The sequence below is a fragment of the Anomaloglossus baeobatrachus genome, chromosome 3 (assembly GCF_048569485.1).
Source record: "Anomaloglossus baeobatrachus isolate aAnoBae1 chromosome 3, aAnoBae1.hap1, whole genome shotgun sequence".
Taxonomy (NCBI): Eukaryota; Metazoa; Chordata; class Amphibia; order Anura; family Aromobatidae; genus Anomaloglossus; species Anomaloglossus baeobatrachus.
The window spans coordinates 215,486,949-215,503,862 of record NC_134355.1 but is presented as its reverse complement, the minus strand read 5'-3'; the positions used below and the strand labels follow the sequence as shown (position 1 = coordinate 215,503,862).

Here is a 16,914-nt window from a genome sequence, read left to right as displayed (position 1 = left end):
AAATTCCCTTTAACCTCTTGCTTCTGAGGCCAGTTTTGCCATTTTCAAATCTGACGTTCATCACCGTTTGAGGTAACAACATTGTAATGCTGCTGCATATAGTGGTTTTGAGACTGTTATTTTCATGACGTTTGTGTGGTAAATTTAAGATCAATATGTTGGGCTCTTATTTAAAAAAAAAATCTGAAATTTAAAGAAAATTTTGAAAAATTAGCAATTTTCAAACAATTTTTACAAGAAAAAAAAAACAACGTAAAAATCCAGCTTCCAAGATATTCCCTACAAAAAACCACTAAAAATGTATTGCAGAATAAAGATTAAAAACTGTCACAGCTGAAGACAGTGAAAGGAGCAAACACATTTCAAATGAAGAATATGCAGAAAATCTTAAAAGCTGGATTTTTTTCCCTCCTTTTTTACTCATTATTCCTTGTTGCTCATTGAGTTCCGTGGCTCCTGATATTTTCACTGGGTGAGCCGACTTTCCTTTACCTGCATATGTTACTTTTTATTCCTGTGAAACGCAGGGGATCCACACAAAGTTAATAAATAATATATGTCTGTCGCAACAATTTTTCCTCTTACTTTCCTCTTACTCTTAAAAGATTAAACGTGTAGCAGTAGTGATGGGCGGACTCATAGATAACTGGGACCGGCAGACCAGATTAAAAAATAATAATAATCCAGTAACGCCCCAGGATTGATTCCGGGTATGTGGCCGGACGCTGGTCCCTATATAAGTCTATGGGGACCAGAATACAGTGATTAAAAATGATGGTAAACGGATAGGGGGATTGGAGCAAGCAGCGCTATACTTACTGAGGCTCCAGCACAGCTGTAACTGCTTCCGTGGCTGCTCATTCACTTTCAGGGCTGTGCATTAGCCTTCATGCATATGCACTGCTTTCTCCGCCCACCAGAGTCTGTTGCACTCAGACATGCCCCCACCCTGAGTGACAGCATGTCTGACACTTCCAATCACAGACACAATGTGGGTCTATTGTGGTATAAAAATAATAAAAAAAATTGGTGTACGGTCCCCCCATATTATGATACCCAGCACAGATAAAGCATACTGGTACAGGCTGCAGCCCTTATCCGCACGCTTATCTTGGCTGTGTATCAAAATAAGAGAAACCGCAAACTGCTTTTTTTCAGATATTTAAATAGTTTACAAAAAACAACATGCGATTCACCCCAATTTTGATTCCCCGCTATTATAAAGCCTGACAGCTGGGGGCTGGTATTCTCAGGCTGGGGAGACCCATGCTAATTGGACTCACCAGCCTAAAAATAACAGCCTGCAGTCACCCAGGTTTGTCTCATCCATTAGATTAGACAATCCCAGCACTTTACCTGGCTCTTCCCGATTGCCGTGGCAATCAGAGTAATAATGGGTTAATTGCAGCTCACAGCTGCCACTTAGCCCTGGATTAGTAATTGGAGACATCTATGAGACCCCCCAATTACTAATCTGTAAGTGAAAGTAAATAATTTCACTCAGGTTAGTTGCGGTCACAGCTGGAGGTTACCACAGTCCTTCACCTGTGACTGCATCTAACCTGACCTCAGGTGGGGCCACTGAGTTTAAGTACCCTAAGGTCTGGTTAGCTGCGGTAACAGGTGGAGGACCGTGGGAACCTCCAACTGTGACTGGAACTAACCTGAGTGCTGTCACTGGTGATTGCGGCTCATTCTCAGCCTGTAGTTACAGCGTGTGGACATGTTCCATGATCACTTGCTGTAACTTCAGATGTAGCAGAGCTGAATCATCATGGGACATTGTGTGTATTACGTTGGACCTTCAGGGGTGTTTTGGGGGTTAATAAAGGGTGTTTTTTTTGTCTTTTATTTCAAATAAAGGATTTTTTAGGTGTTTGTGTTTATTTACTTTCACTTACATATTAGTAAATCGGTTTCATAGATGTCTCTCATTACTCATCTAGGGCTTTTTGTAGCGACATATTCACGTTTGAAGTGACTTTGGACCAGCCTATATATTGTGAAAGCTCTTTAAAGCTTTCATGACAGAATTTTCTAGGTTTTTTGTTTTTCATTTTTATCTCCATTTCTTAAAAGAGCAATAACTTTTTAATTTTTCCATCCACATAGTTTAACCCCTTAACGACTGCGGGCCGTAAAATTACGTCCTAGCGGTCATAATGTTACTGCTCGCGGTCTGCCGGCAGCATCATGCCGCGATCGGCACACATCTCAGCTGATTTTCACAGCTGAGATGTGTGCCTGCAGGGCACGAGGAGAATCGTTATCTGCTCGTGCCGTTTAACCCCTTAAATGGCGCTGTCAATATGTGACAGCGCCATTATAAGCGCGATCGCGGTAAACTTTTACTTACCGCCCGATACCGGAAGTCACGTGACGCGATCACGTGACTTCCGTTAGTTGTCATGGTAGCACAGGGTCATGCGATGACTCCTGTACTACACATGAATTGCTTTCACTTCCGCTGTGCCAGCGGCACAGCAAAAGAGAAAGAGAGCGTATCTGCTCTTTACAGCTGTGTAGCTGTGATCAGCAGATAGTGCAGAGCGATCGGAATGCTGATCGCAATAGCCCCCTAGGGGAACAAGTAAAATAAAAAAAAAGTAAAAAAAAAAATTAAAAAAAAAAACCAAAACCTAAAAGTTCAAATCACCTCCCATTCGCCCCATTGAAAATTAAAGGGTTAAAAAAATAAAAAATATACACACATTTGGTATCGCCGCGTTCAGAAATGCCCGATTTATCAAAATAGAAAATCAATTAATCTGATCAGTATACGGCGTAGCGGCAAAAAAATTCCAAACGCCAAAACGACGTTTTTTTTGTCGCCACAATTTTTGCGCAAAATGCTATAAGAGGCGATCAAAACGTAGCATCTGCGCAAAAATAGTACCGTTAAAAACGTCAGCTCGAGACGCAAAAAATAAGCCGATACTGAGCCATAGATCCCGAAAAATGAGAACGCTACGGATCACGGAATATGGCGTAAAACGTGCGCCACTTTTTTCGGTCAAACTTCCGATTTTTTTTAACCCCTTATATAAAAGTAAACCTATACATGTTTGGTGTCTACGAACTCGCACTGACCTGAGGCATCACACCCACACATCAGTTTTACCATATTGTGAACACAGTGAATAAAATATCTGAAAAACAATAGTGCTATCGCACTTTTTTTGCAATTTTTCTGCATTTGGAATTTTTTTTGCCGTTTTCCAGTACACTATATGGTAAAACTTATGGTTTCATTTAAAAGTACAGCTCGTTCCGCAAAAATGAGCCCTCACATGACCATATTAACTGAAAAATAAAAAAGTTACGTCTCTCAGAAAAAGAATGGCGATAAAAAAAAACGGAAAGCGAAAAATCGGCCGGTCGTGAAGGGGTTAAGGACTTGTTTTTTGCAGGACAAGTTGTCAATTCATTCTACTGCAGTGTACTGTAAAATTGGAAAGAAAAATCCAAGTCTCTTGAAGTTACAAAAAAACAGTTGAATGTTTAAAATACAGTTAAAAATGGTGGAAAAAAAAACAACGTAAAAATATATATTTTTTTGCTTTTGTTCTAAATTTCTGAGACCCATAACGTTTTCATTTTCCAGGACATGGGGCTGTGTTATAGCTTATTTTTTACACCCTGAGCAGACATTTTTACTGATGCCACTATGGGTTACATGTTTTTTACTAACCAGTCAAGGTACAGCAGACAGCTGAGGGTTGCAGCCTGCAGCTGCTGCTGTTCCTGTTCTTGATGTGAAAATTGGGGGGAACCTCACGTAATTTTTTTAAATTAAAAAATTAAAATGCTGCAAAATAGCTGGCCAAGCTAGCTATCTATCTATTCAGCTATGCTGTCTATTTTATATGTTCTATTTTTCTATTCTTTCCTTATGTTCTATTATTTTCTATTCTTTCTTTATATCTATTTATTTATAGTATCTGTTCTATCTATCTTTCTATATCTATCTGTAATTTTTCAGGTTTTCCCCATCTTTTACACATTAAAAAACCATTAATTTCAGTAATATGCATTTCTTACCGTACCAGTCACACATATACAAACACTGACGTCACCCATATGGCACAGGGATGATCATACCGGTACTTGTGGCTTGCACATGCTTAAACACGGAAGTCTGAAAGTGGCCATAGGCATATTGGAGGGACGTAGTACATTTTGTCAATTTTGGAATTGGAGGTCCCTCCAGATCCCCTATTATGTATCTTTGGAGTATTAAATGCAGAGAAATGGTCTAGGTATGATATCACTTTTCTGAAGAAAATCTTGTTTATAGTGTAAAAGGGCATAATTCTCAGGTGGATGGAACATCCTGCTTATTGTGGATTAAACTGGTAAACACTAGCTCTTCTTTTGAACATTTTCTTTATAAAAATAGGGGTCCCCCAAAAAATTTGAAAGTCTGGGGGGCCTGCTTGGATTCTCCAATGACTAGGGGCGTCTAAGCAGCTCTTTAGGTCCAATATACAGGATCTGGTAAACATCTTGCTCTCTTCAATGCCATCTCACATCTTCACTTTCTTTGAGTACTTATGTGTCTGAGACAGTGAGTATGTTATTGTATTTTCTTCTCTTAAAATCTCATTATCGTTCAACCTTAAGGTAATGACAATACTACTCTATACATCTGTATGAGTATCAGCAGATATTCGGAATAATTATCTTATCTGATTCATATTGTTGGATATTAGTCAAAACTTCAATGTTATATGTAACCGTAAATATTTATTTAAACATTTATGACGCCTTCCTTCCATATATGGATTTAATGCAATAAAAGAATTATATTCTTCATAAGAATTGATTGGCAGTCTATTTTTCTATTACCTATACATACACACACACACACATACAGTGTATTAATATAAATATATACACATATGTGTGTGTGTATATATATATATATACACACACACAAACACACACAAAATAATGCTTTATAGGGGTGTATTCAGACACAGTGATCGGAGGAAGGTGCTTGGTGAATCTGACGACACGGCACCTGTACTTGCTACGGTTACTGTGATTGGATGTCCAATCACAGTGATTTCAATGTTTCGGCAAATGATATTGACCTAAACAACTAAAGTCCAGCCATGGTCAGTGCTAGAACTGGATTGATCATAGACTGGAGCTAGGCAACGGTAGCATCACCAGCCCCAACACCAATTGGGGATATAGGACAATGATGTCTGAGCGCACCAATAAGTGAACAGAGACGTGGTCTAATATCACAGTGAGTGCTTTGCTTGGACTAATTTCAGCTTGTGAGGGACCCGGTGTTTGTTCTGCTGCTGATCTGCTGGCCTTATGGTGACACAGGCTATTTGAGCTTGTCCTACCACTTCTGCTGCTGTTGCTGCTGACAGAAGACAGATAGCAGATCTTCCTTTTTCTGTCCTGTTCACTGCTCTTTCCCAGTCAACCTCAATACCTCTCTCCCCCTTCTGCTGTTGAGCTTTGATCAGTAGTTAACCAATAATCAGTATTTGATTAGCATCCATGGCCAGGACTCCCCCCCCCCCCCCCAGTCCATTTGTACCCTCTTTTGCATTATATCCTTGTCTGGGTCCTGCTGCTATTGAGATATGATCAGTGACGCAAATCACTGATCGCCATACAATTGACTTTTTTTTTAAACCCCACCCCCAATCCAATGAAAAAAAGAAATCAGATAAGTTGATAGGGCTAGGATTAGGAACATTAAAATTATACTGTAGTTATTGGAATCTACTTAATTTTTAATTTTTTTTTTACTGAATATAGTCAGGATTAGTGTTACATAGTTGCAGGTGCTCAGTAATGTTTCTTTACTGACATCTGTTTAGTAATTGTAACTTCAGAATTGTAGTGAAAAATTCTTGTACTTATACTCATTTTTTTCTACTGCATAGAATTACGGATAGTGTAATTCAGTTGCGGTGACTCAGTAATTTTGTTTACTGAAGTCCTTAGGTTTGTTTTATTTATTTTCCCAAATTTTATATCCTCTTTTACTTTTATTTTTTTTTCTTTATAGAATATTTTCTTTTCTCTCTTTCTTTTATTCTAATAACGTTTACACCACACACACACCACAAACATGAAAAATAAAATATCCCAAAGGCTATATTCATTCGAGAAGGCATACACCGTCCTTGCCCCTGACACTGATAACGAGGGTGAGGGAATAACACCTTACTCTATTTTTCCTCACCTTCTTCATCCTCCAGTGATAATTAACCCCTGGGCATACACGCTAAGACACCATATATGCGAGTGTCCACCAATAGTGACACCATATGGATATCCCCTCCCCCAAAAAGATTATGAGCCTGAGATTTCTGGCCCAATCAGGAATCTAAATTGACACAATGTAAATCTCATTATAATAGATGTGACAAATGTACACTGCTGTACAAAGTACTTCTACATAGATCCACACAGAAGACTGCATCCTGGGATACAATAAAACATGGGGGAAGTTGATCTCTCTAAGCTAACATGTGGTATAAGAAGCTGGCCATGCACAACATATAAATGGCAATGTATGGCTGTTTATGTGCAATCTTAGATTTTTTTTTACTAGATTGGATGTCTTGTATACAAAATTTATGCCATTACTACCTATCATTATAATTGCATATGGATATTGCTATTACGATACTATTTTTTTTACTGAGACTTCTGTATCATAGTGATGTGGTGCCACCTAGTGGCTATTTGTCTGCATTAATTACAATTTATTTTTTAATAAGTTATTGAATATAGTAATCATTTTATAACATACTATGGTTTTTATTGCACTTTGAACGTAGGTCCATTTTTCCCCAGTTTGTGGTTATTATTTGCATATGTATTCTGGTATAGTAGACTTGTTCAGTAACAATATGTTGATATTTATTATATGGTACTTATATGACTACAATTTAGAAGTATCACTCAGAAAATTATCTTTTTGCCATTTTTTTTATGAGATTTATATATTTAATCTATATACTTTTTTTGGAGGGGGTGGGACATGTTAGGAAGATCTACAATACACATCTGACCAACATGCTGGAGGGTGTTTAAGTCCAAATTTTGAATTGGGGCCCATAGAACTCTAGTTACATTACTGTTGATAACTTGTATCTTGTTGAAACTGGCATTTCCTTTAAGATTTGATAAGGGTTGTTAAGAACAAGATGGGAAATAGACATTCACTCTATCAGGTTCCGTTACCTGCAAAATGCTGAACTGAGCCACAAATATAAAGACTCCAGGAAACAAGAAACAACATTTTTTTCACTACATTTACTACTAAAAGTGAAGTAGGGTTGAAACTAAGTAAAGCAAATTTAAACACTCAAATACCTATACATGGAATACAAAGCAAAAAATAATCATTCTTACTTGAATGCCATTTGAACCAAGTGTGCCAACACATCTTGAGCATCTAATGTAATTCGACTAAGATCTCGATCTTGCTTTATGAAGTTAAGCAACTCTGACGAATTTGCCATCCAGAATGCAAGTGCTCCAGCAATATTTTTTTGTTTCTGCATATAGAAAAAAAAAAGAAAAGAATGCAATGATATATTTCACAAACACAATAACAGTTATCCTGGTAATCTTTATGCCGCAGAAGGCCAAAATTGAATATGCACAAAAACTTGTTAATTCAGGAGGGAGGCAGTGACAGATGATTAATCTGGTAACTAGAACATGTGCACCCAAGCAAAGAAATTACCCCCCCACCTCGTAGGCTGCAAACTGTTGAGCTACAAATATTTGGTATTGGTTTGTTAAACTTCTTAACCAAAATATTGTTGGGAGAGATTAAAGAATACAACACTCTCCTTTCCCCCTCCTCAAAAAAAACAATAACAAAACACTAAAAGGAAAAAGTGATGGGTATTTATAAAAAAAAAAAAAGAAAAAAGAAAATGAAGTTCATTAGGCAGAGGATTATGGGATTGTCTCCAAAAATAAAAATTAGGCTTTTTTTTTTTTAGTACAGCACAAGCCCAGTTGCTAAATGAGTGTTATGAACAGGTCAGCCATTTAAAGTAGAATATTGTACTCATATGAAAGCAGCATGAGGCTGAGCTAAGCTAATATAGATGGGATTGCTTCCCATCGCCATATCCTACGTTGTCACCCAGGTCTACTTCCTGGTAAAAAAAAAGAAATATGAAGAAATCAAGGAAATCTTGTAAAAAAAAACCCACTCCAAACCAGGTACGAGTAAGTACACAACTCAGAAAGAAAAATATATCATAGCATTCTCATTGAGTAAGGCTCTATTTACATATTAACCCCTTCACCACCCGGTGATTTTCTGTTTGTTTGTTTGGGGTTTTTTTCCTCCTGACAATTTTTTTATTGGAGGGCACAAATATCCATTGAGTATGTCCTGTTCTGATCCCCAATTGTTTTGATCACACTATTATCAGAGTGGGGTCCAAGTGTCATCCGTTTGGTTTTTTTTTCACTGACCCATAGACTTGCATTGCCGATATTAATCCAGTACCCCACAATTTTCCACAAACCCTGTGGTCTGAAAAAAATCACGGTCATGCATTTTAAACAATAAAGAAGAGAATCACATGTTTAAGAGCTGGACTCCTCCTTTTTCTTTTTACTTTGATTCTTTGTTTTTGCTCATCAATAATGGTAAAATAGAGAAAAGAGAAATCAGAGGACTACCGTATTTTTCGCTTTATAAGACGCACCTGATTATAAGACACACCTAGGTTTTAGAGGAGGAAAATTAAAAAAGAAAAAATTGAGACAAATAGTGTGCTAAAACATTTTAATAAAATTAAAAAAAAACATTATTTTAACAATTTAGACTCAACAGGAGGGTCTGTTATGGGGGGGAATCTGTGGATGATGCACTGCTGTGGGGGACCTGTGGATAACGCACTGCTATGGGGGACCTGTGGATGACACTGCTATGGGGGACCTGTGGATGACACTGCTATGGGGAACCTGTGGATGGCGCACTGTTATGGGGGACCTGAGGATGATGCACTATTATTGGGGACCTGTGGATGACACTGCTGTGGGTGATCTGTGGATAATGCACAGCTATGGGGGACCTGTGGATGACGCACTGCTATGGGGGACCTGTGGATGACGCACTATTATGGGGGAAATGTGGATGACGCATTGCTATGGGGGACCTGTGGATGACGCACTATTATGGGGGACCTGTGGATGACGCACTATTATGGGGGACCTGTGGATGACGCACTATTATGGGGACCTGTGGATGATGCACTGTTATGTGGGATTCGTGGATGACACGGCTATGGGGGACCTGCATGATGCACTTTTATGGGGATCTGGGACTACCACCCCCCTCATCCTTAGGAATACATCCATGTACTGTATACCATACATGGCTGTATTCTGAAAGATGAGGGGGGTGGTAGTCAGATTTACACTTTGGCCACTACATTAGTCCCTCCCTGGAGTGTTTACACTAAAGGACTACAGCCCCCATCATCCTTCAGAATACACCGAATGATACAGTATATTCTGAAGGCTGATGATGGGGGTTGTGTTCCCCTTCAGTGTTTTTTGCTCACCTATTAGGACCCTTTGTTCAACTGATAACATTTGTCAGACTCAGATCACTGATTGGTGGAGGCAGCTCTGCAGAAGTTGTCTCCACCAATCAGCATCCAGCCCTAGCGAGGAGAGGGAGAATCGTTCTTCTCTCTCTCCTCTTTCTTATGATAGTCTCCGTCTGCTGCGGAGATCTAACATGGAGCCCGCGCATGCGCAGATCGCGATCTTCGAGAGCCGCGATCTCTATCTGCGCGATGGACTTCAGGAAAATGGCTACGGAAGGCAGCGCATGCGCAGATGGAGATCTCGCTTCTCCGAGATCTCCCTCTGCGCCTGCGTCACCTCCGCAGCCATATTCCGGAAGTCGCGTTGGAGGCAGCGCAGGCGCAGATAAAGATTTCGGCTATGGTGACCGCCACCGCAGCCGATTGCCGCGGGATCCATGGCGGCCGCCTCCGCAGCAGATTGCCGGGGGATCCATGGCGGCCGCACCAGCCTCCTGTGACTCACTCCACCGCCGCATTACTGCCCGGTAAGTTACATTCACTTTGTAAGACGCACCCCTATTTCCCCCACAATTTTGGGGGGGAAAAAGTGCGTCTTAGACAGCAAAAAATACGGTATATACAGCTCTATCGCTTGTTATCAAATGGTAATTCGAAAACACTATCCCAAAAGGGCTTAATTTTACAACATTCCCACCAAACATGCAGCATTTTAGTTTCACACCGCCAGCAAATATCAGACAATTGAGAAAATAGCATGTAACTTTGATGGATAAGATACCACCTCGTAAGGATTCTGTAATTCTTTTCCTAAACTGAGCAACCAATAGAGACCTTGTGAGTGAATAGGAATCCCTTCCCCCATCTGACGGAGATAATAATACTCAAGGTTCTTGTTCCCAAGCCTGCTTAAGGCCGGTTTCACACATCCGGCTTTTCGCCGGTTTACCGGATCCGGCGCTCTCCCATACAGTGACTACAGTACAGTGACAGCGCAACAAGCGCCGGTCACATGCTGTCATGTGACCGGCGCATATGACCCGGAAGTTACAGCGCTGTCACTGTACTGTATTGTCTGTACGGGAGAGCGCCGGATCCGGTAAACCGGCTAAAAGCCGGATGTGTGAAACCGGCCTAAATCTCCACTTTCCAGTGTTTTCTTCTCTGATCTAACAGATCAATCAATGATATTGCATGACCAGGTGGTGTATCCTGCAAAAACAAATTCTCAAAAAATCGGGGATAGAGATAATATATCTATTGTCTGAGATGATAAAAATTAATACAACAAATGTAGGTACTGTATTATCACAAAAGTACAAACTTTTCATGGGATAACATTGAAGATCTGACACTTTGATACAATGTAAATTAGTCAGTGTACAGCTTGTATAGCAGTGTAAATTTTGTGTTACCTCTAAATAACAACACACAGACATTATTGCCTAAGCTGTTGGCAACAAAAGTGAGTACATCCCTAAGTGAAAATGGCTAAATTGTGCCCAATTAGGTTGGTTTCACATCAGTTTTTTTTTGCCGGTCGGCAAAAAAACGCAAAACACATCTTACAGGATCCGTTGTCTGCTCAATGCAATGTCAATGGACTTGCGGCAACATGCGTTGCATGCATTTGCGTGTGGTAGTGTCAGGATCCGGTGAGTTGCAGTTTTTTACCTTTTATCAAAAACTCAACATGTTGCGTTTTTCACCTCCGTTCAAAAACTGCATGTCACCGGATCCTGTAGATTGCGGCAGTAGCTGCAATGTATTTCAATGGGCACCGGATCCGGTTTTCACAGTTGCGGTTCTATGCGGCTTGAAGGATCCGGTTTCCTGTACAAAACATGGCCTAAAACATGGGATCTTCCTCTCCCTTCCTCTCCCTTCCTCTCCCTTCCTCTCCCTTTCTCTCCCTTTCTCTCCCTTTCTCTCCCTTTCTCTCCCTTTCTCTCCCTTTCTCTCCCTTTCTCTCCCTTTCTCTCCCTTTCTCTCCCTTTCTCTCCCTTTCTCTCCCTTTCTCTCCCTTTCTCTCCCTTTCTCTCCCTTTCTCTCCCTTTCTCTCCCTTTCTCTCCCTTTCTCTCCCTTTCTCTCCCTTTCTCTCCCTTTCTCTCCCTTCCTCTCCCTTCCTCTCCCTTTCTCTCCCTTTCTCTCCCTTTCTCTCCCTTTCTCTCCCTTTCTCTCCCTTTCTCTCCCTTTCTCTCCCTTTCTCTCCCTTTCTCTCCCTTTCTCTCCCTTTCTCTCCCTTTCTCTCCCTTTCTCTCCCTTCCTCTCCCTTCCTCTCCCTTCCTCTCCCTTCCTCTCCCTTCCTCTCCCTTCCTCTCCCTTCCTCTCCCTTCCTCTCCCTTCCTCTCCCTTCCTCTCCCTTCCTCTCCCTTCCTCTCCCTTCCTCTCCCTTCCTCTCCCTTCCTCTCCCTTCCTCTCCCTTCCTCTCCCTTTCTCTCTCCCAACAGAATCCAGTAAATAACACTTGCAATTGCATGCGTTTAAGTAAAATTCAACAGGATCTGGTTAACATGCGTTCTGCGTTTTTTTGCCGACTGGCAGAAAAACGCTGATGTGAAACCAGCCTTAGTTATTTTCTCTCCCCAGTGTCATGTGACTCAGTACTGTTACAAGGTCTCAGGTGTGAATGGGGAGCAAGGGTGTTAAATTTGGCATTATTGCTCACACACTCTGTCATAATGGTCACTGGAAGTTCTACATGGCATCACATGACAAAGAATCTGAAAAAAAAAGAATTGTTGTGCTACATAAAGATAGCCTAGAGACTATAAGAAGATTGCCAAAACCCCGAAACTGAGCTGTAGGACGGTGACCAAGACCAAACAGCAGTTTAACAAGACAGATTCCACTCAGAATGGTAGAACAAAGAAGTTTGATGCACGAGCTCAGTGTCATATCTAGAGGTGGTCTTTTCAAAAAAGACATAGCAATGCTGCCAGTATTGCTGCAAAGGTTAAAAGGGTAGTGTGGGAGGGTGAGTTAGTGCTCAGATCATACACTGCACACTGCATCAAACTGGTCTGCATGGCTGTCGTTCCAGATAGAAGCTTTTTCTAAAGATGATGCACAAGAAATGCCACAAACACTTTGCTGAAGACAAGCAGACAAAAGCTGGGTTCACACATAGCGACAACGACATCGCTGTTACGTCACCATTTTCTGTGACGTAACAGCGACATCCCGTCGCTGTCGCTGTGTGTGACATCCAGCAACGAGCTGGCCCCTGCTGTGAGGTTGCCACTCGTTGCTGAATGTCCTGCTTCATTTTTTGCTCGTTGCTCTCCCGCTCTGAAGCACACATCGCTGTGTGTGACAGCGAGAGAGCGACGAACTGAAGCGAGCAGGATGCAGGGAGCCAGCTTCTGGCAGCCTGTGGTAAGCTGTAACCAAGGTAAACATCGGGTAACCAAGGGAAGCCATTTCCTTGGTTATCCGATATTTACTTTAGTTACAGTGTCCGCCGCTTTCAGGCTGCCAGCGCTGGCTCCCTGCTCCTTGCATGCAGCCAGACTACACATCGGGAAATAAGCAAAGCTTTGCTTATTAACCCGATGTGTACTGTAGCTATGAGTGCAGGGAGCCAGCGCTAAGCGGTGTGCGCTTGTAACCAAGGTAAATATCGGGTAACCAGAGAAGCACTTTGGTTGGTTACCCGATATTTACCATACCTTAGTTACCAAGCGCAGGATCGCTTCCACAGCGACGCGTGTCGTTATGATCGCTGCTGTGTCTGCTGTGTTTGACAGCTAAGCAGTGATCATAACAGCGACGTACAAGGTCGCTGTTGCGTCACTGAAAATGGTGACGTAACAGCGACGTCGTTATCACTATGTGTGAACCCAGCTTAAAGGGGTTGTCCGACATAACAAAAATGTTTAAGCTAATGTGTGCTGTATTGTCATATTAATCACCCCTACATTGTTATTTTTTCTTTTCTAACTTTTGTTCCTCTTGAATTATACCTTTATTCTGTGCAGCTTCTTGTTTACATTCAGCTCCAGCAAACATGACCACTTCCTGTGCAAAACCTCAGTCAGAGCTGGCACCGTCCGGCCTCACTGTCCAGCCCCACCCCAGTGTCCAGCCTCGCCCTCTGCCCGCCCCCTGCACACACATTCCCTGTCAGTATATTCTGCCCCAGCACTGACCTCTCATCACTACACGGCAGATCACTGCAGGGCAGGACATTACAGGGCAGGACACTACAGGACAGGACACTACAGGGCAGCACATTACAGGACAGCACACTACAGGGCAGCACACTACAGGGCAGCACACTACAGGGCAGCACACTACAGGACAGGACACTACAGGGCAGCACATTACAGGACAGGACACTACAGGGCAGCACATTACAGGACAGGACACTACAGGGCAGCACATTACAGGACACTACAGGGCAGCACATTACAGGACAGGACACTACAGGGCAGCACATTACAGGACAGGACACTACAGGGCAGCACATTACAGGACAGGACACTACAGGGCAGCACATTACAGGACAGGACACTACAGGGCAGCACATTACAGGACAGGACACTACAGGGCAGCACATTACAGGACAGGACACTACAGGGCAGCACATTACAGGACAGGACACTACAGGGCAGCACATTACAGGACAGGACACTACAGGGCAGCACATTACAGGACAGGACACTACAGGGCAGCACATTACAGGACAGGACACTACAGGGCAGCACATTACAGGACAGGACACTACAGGGCAGCACATTACAGGACAGGACACTACAGTGCAGCACACTACAGGGCAGCACATTACAGGACAGGACACTACAGGGCAGCACATTACAGGACAGGACACTACAGGGCAGCACATTACAGGACAGGACACTACAGGGCAGCACATTACAGGAAAGGACACTACAGGGCTGCACATTACAGGACAGGACACTACAGGGCAGCACATTACAGGACAGGACACTACACGGCAGCACATTGCAGTACACTACACGGCAGCACACTGCACGGCACCACACTGCACGGCACCACACTGCACGGCACCACACGGCAGCACACTGCACGGCAGCACACTGCACGGCAGCACATTACAGGACACTACAGGGCAGCACACTACAGGACAGGGCAGCACACTACAGGACACTACAGGGCAGCGCACTACAAGGCAGCGCACTACACGGCAGCGCACTGCAGGGCAGGACACTACAGGGCAGGACACTACAGGAGCGCACTGCAGGGCAGGACACTGCAGGGCAGGACACTACAGGGCAGGACACTACAGGGCAGGACACTACAGGGCAGGACACTACAGGGCAGCACATTACAGAACACTACAGGGCAGCACATTACAGAACACTACAGGGCAGCACACTACAGGACAGGGCAGCACACTACAGGACACTACAGGGCAGCGCACTACAGGGCAGCACACTACACGGCAGGACACTACAGGGCAGCACACTACAGGGCAGGACACTACAGGGCAGCGCACTACAGGGCAGGACACTACAGCATTGCAAATAACAGCCCCACATCGGGCTCTGCACCCCACACCACATCAGGCTCTGCACCGCATACACACACACATCGGGCTGTGCACTGCATACACAAACATACATACATACACACACACACACACACACACACACATCGGGCTGTGCACCACACACACACACACACACACACACACACCACCCCATAGGGAGTACATACTCACCCGTCATCGGTCCCCGCCGCTCCTGCACGTTCGCGCGCTGTCTGTGCTCTAGACATATCAGCACAGTGGTGACGTCACCGCTGTGCTGAAGAGAGCTCAGACAGCGGGAGGGACGGTGATGAGAAGCAGCGCTGCGCTGCTTCTCATCAGCACTTTCAAATGTACCGGCATCGGTGATCTGCGATGCCGGTATATTTGAATGTGTGATCCTGAGCAGGGGGCCCGCTGCTGGCGCTGACACCACGGCAGCCGCCGCCAGGCCCCTCCCCCAGGTCACGGACCCCCACAGCAGTGCAGGGGGAGGTGCGGGGGAATGTGTGGGAGGGTGCAGGGAAGGGGGCGGGGCTCATCGCACTGTACCCGCCTAGCAGGGAGGAAACATGCTGTTTCCACATTTGCATGTCAACATGGTCCTGCCCATGTTGACATGAAATGACCGGAAACAGCAAAATCGCGGCAGGAGCGGTCACATGACCACTCTGAGCCGGGGGAGAGGGGCTGACAGCAGGGCAGGTAAGTGGTCTCTATCTACTTACCTGCCCCAATGTAGCCCAATAGGGAAATAATAAAAAAAAAGCAAATTAAGCCGGATAACCCCTTTAAGGAACTGGATTACTGAAACCATGTCTTGAGAGCAAGATAAACTTATTTAGTTCAGATGTTATCAAATGTGTGTGGTGGCAACCAGGAGAGGAGTACAAAGACAAGTGTGTACTCCCTACAGTCAAGCATAGTATTGGGAGTATAATTGTTTGGGGCTGCATGAGTGCTGCCTGCTGTGGGGAGCTAAAGTTCATTGAGGGAAAAATGAAAGAAACATGAATGCCAATATTTACGGTGACATAATAAAACAACATGATTACCTCCCTTCGGAAACTAGCCCGCACGGCAGTAATCCAACATGACAACGACCCAAAATACACATCCAAGACTACCACTGCTAAAGAAACTGAGGGTAAAGGTGCTAGACTGGCCAAACATGTCAACAGATTTAAACCCTATCTGGGGGGGGGCATCCTCAAATAGAAGGTCTCTAACATCCACCAGCTCCATGATGTCATCATTGAGGAGTGAAGAGAATTCCAGTGGCTCCTATGAAGCTTTAGTGAACTACATGGCCAAAAGAAAAACTACATGGCCAAAAGAATTAAGGCTTTGCTAGAAAATGAGGGTGGACACACAAAATATTCATACTTTGGGTACAATTTAGCCATTTTCACTTATGGGCTGTCTCATTTTTGCAGCCAGGGGTTTAGACATTAATGACTGAGTGTTGAGTTATTTAGAGGGCACAACACGATTACACGGTTATACAAGTTGTACATTGATTCGTATCAAAGTGTCATATGTTCAGTCACGTTGCATGAAAAGATATAAAATATTTACAAAAATGTTAGGGGTGTACTCACTTTTGTGATATACTGTATATTTTTAACTGATTTACTGACATATCATGTATGTGTCTTTTTCTCTGATGTTTTCTTCTTGCAACGTATTCCATCATTATACAAGTCATCTATCCTAATATTTAGCTAATGAAATTTTCATCCGTCATTGAAAACTCTAAGCATATTGTGCAATATCACAGTTTTGTATTTATCGTCTGTACATCTATTTCTTATTGCCATTATCTTAAGATCCAA

The 16,914-nt window shown here is 43.1% G+C and overlaps 1 protein-coding gene across 7 annotated transcripts in view; it reads right to left on the bottom strand.

Annotated features, from left to right (window-relative positions):
• The window catches only part of AFDN (afadin, adherens junction formation factor), a 1,370,646-nt gene that overhangs the window by 703,975 nt on the left and 649,757 nt on the right, over positions 1-16,914 (bottom strand). For all 7 annotated transcript variants that reach the window (XM_075339717.1, XM_075339721.1, XM_075339720.1 and 4 more), the window contains exon 16: positions 7,396-7,541. In XM_075339717.1, coding sequence (XP_075195832.1) covers positions 7,396-7,541 — 146 coding nt within the window. The remainder of the gene's footprint in view (positions 1-7,395; positions 7,542-16,914) is intronic.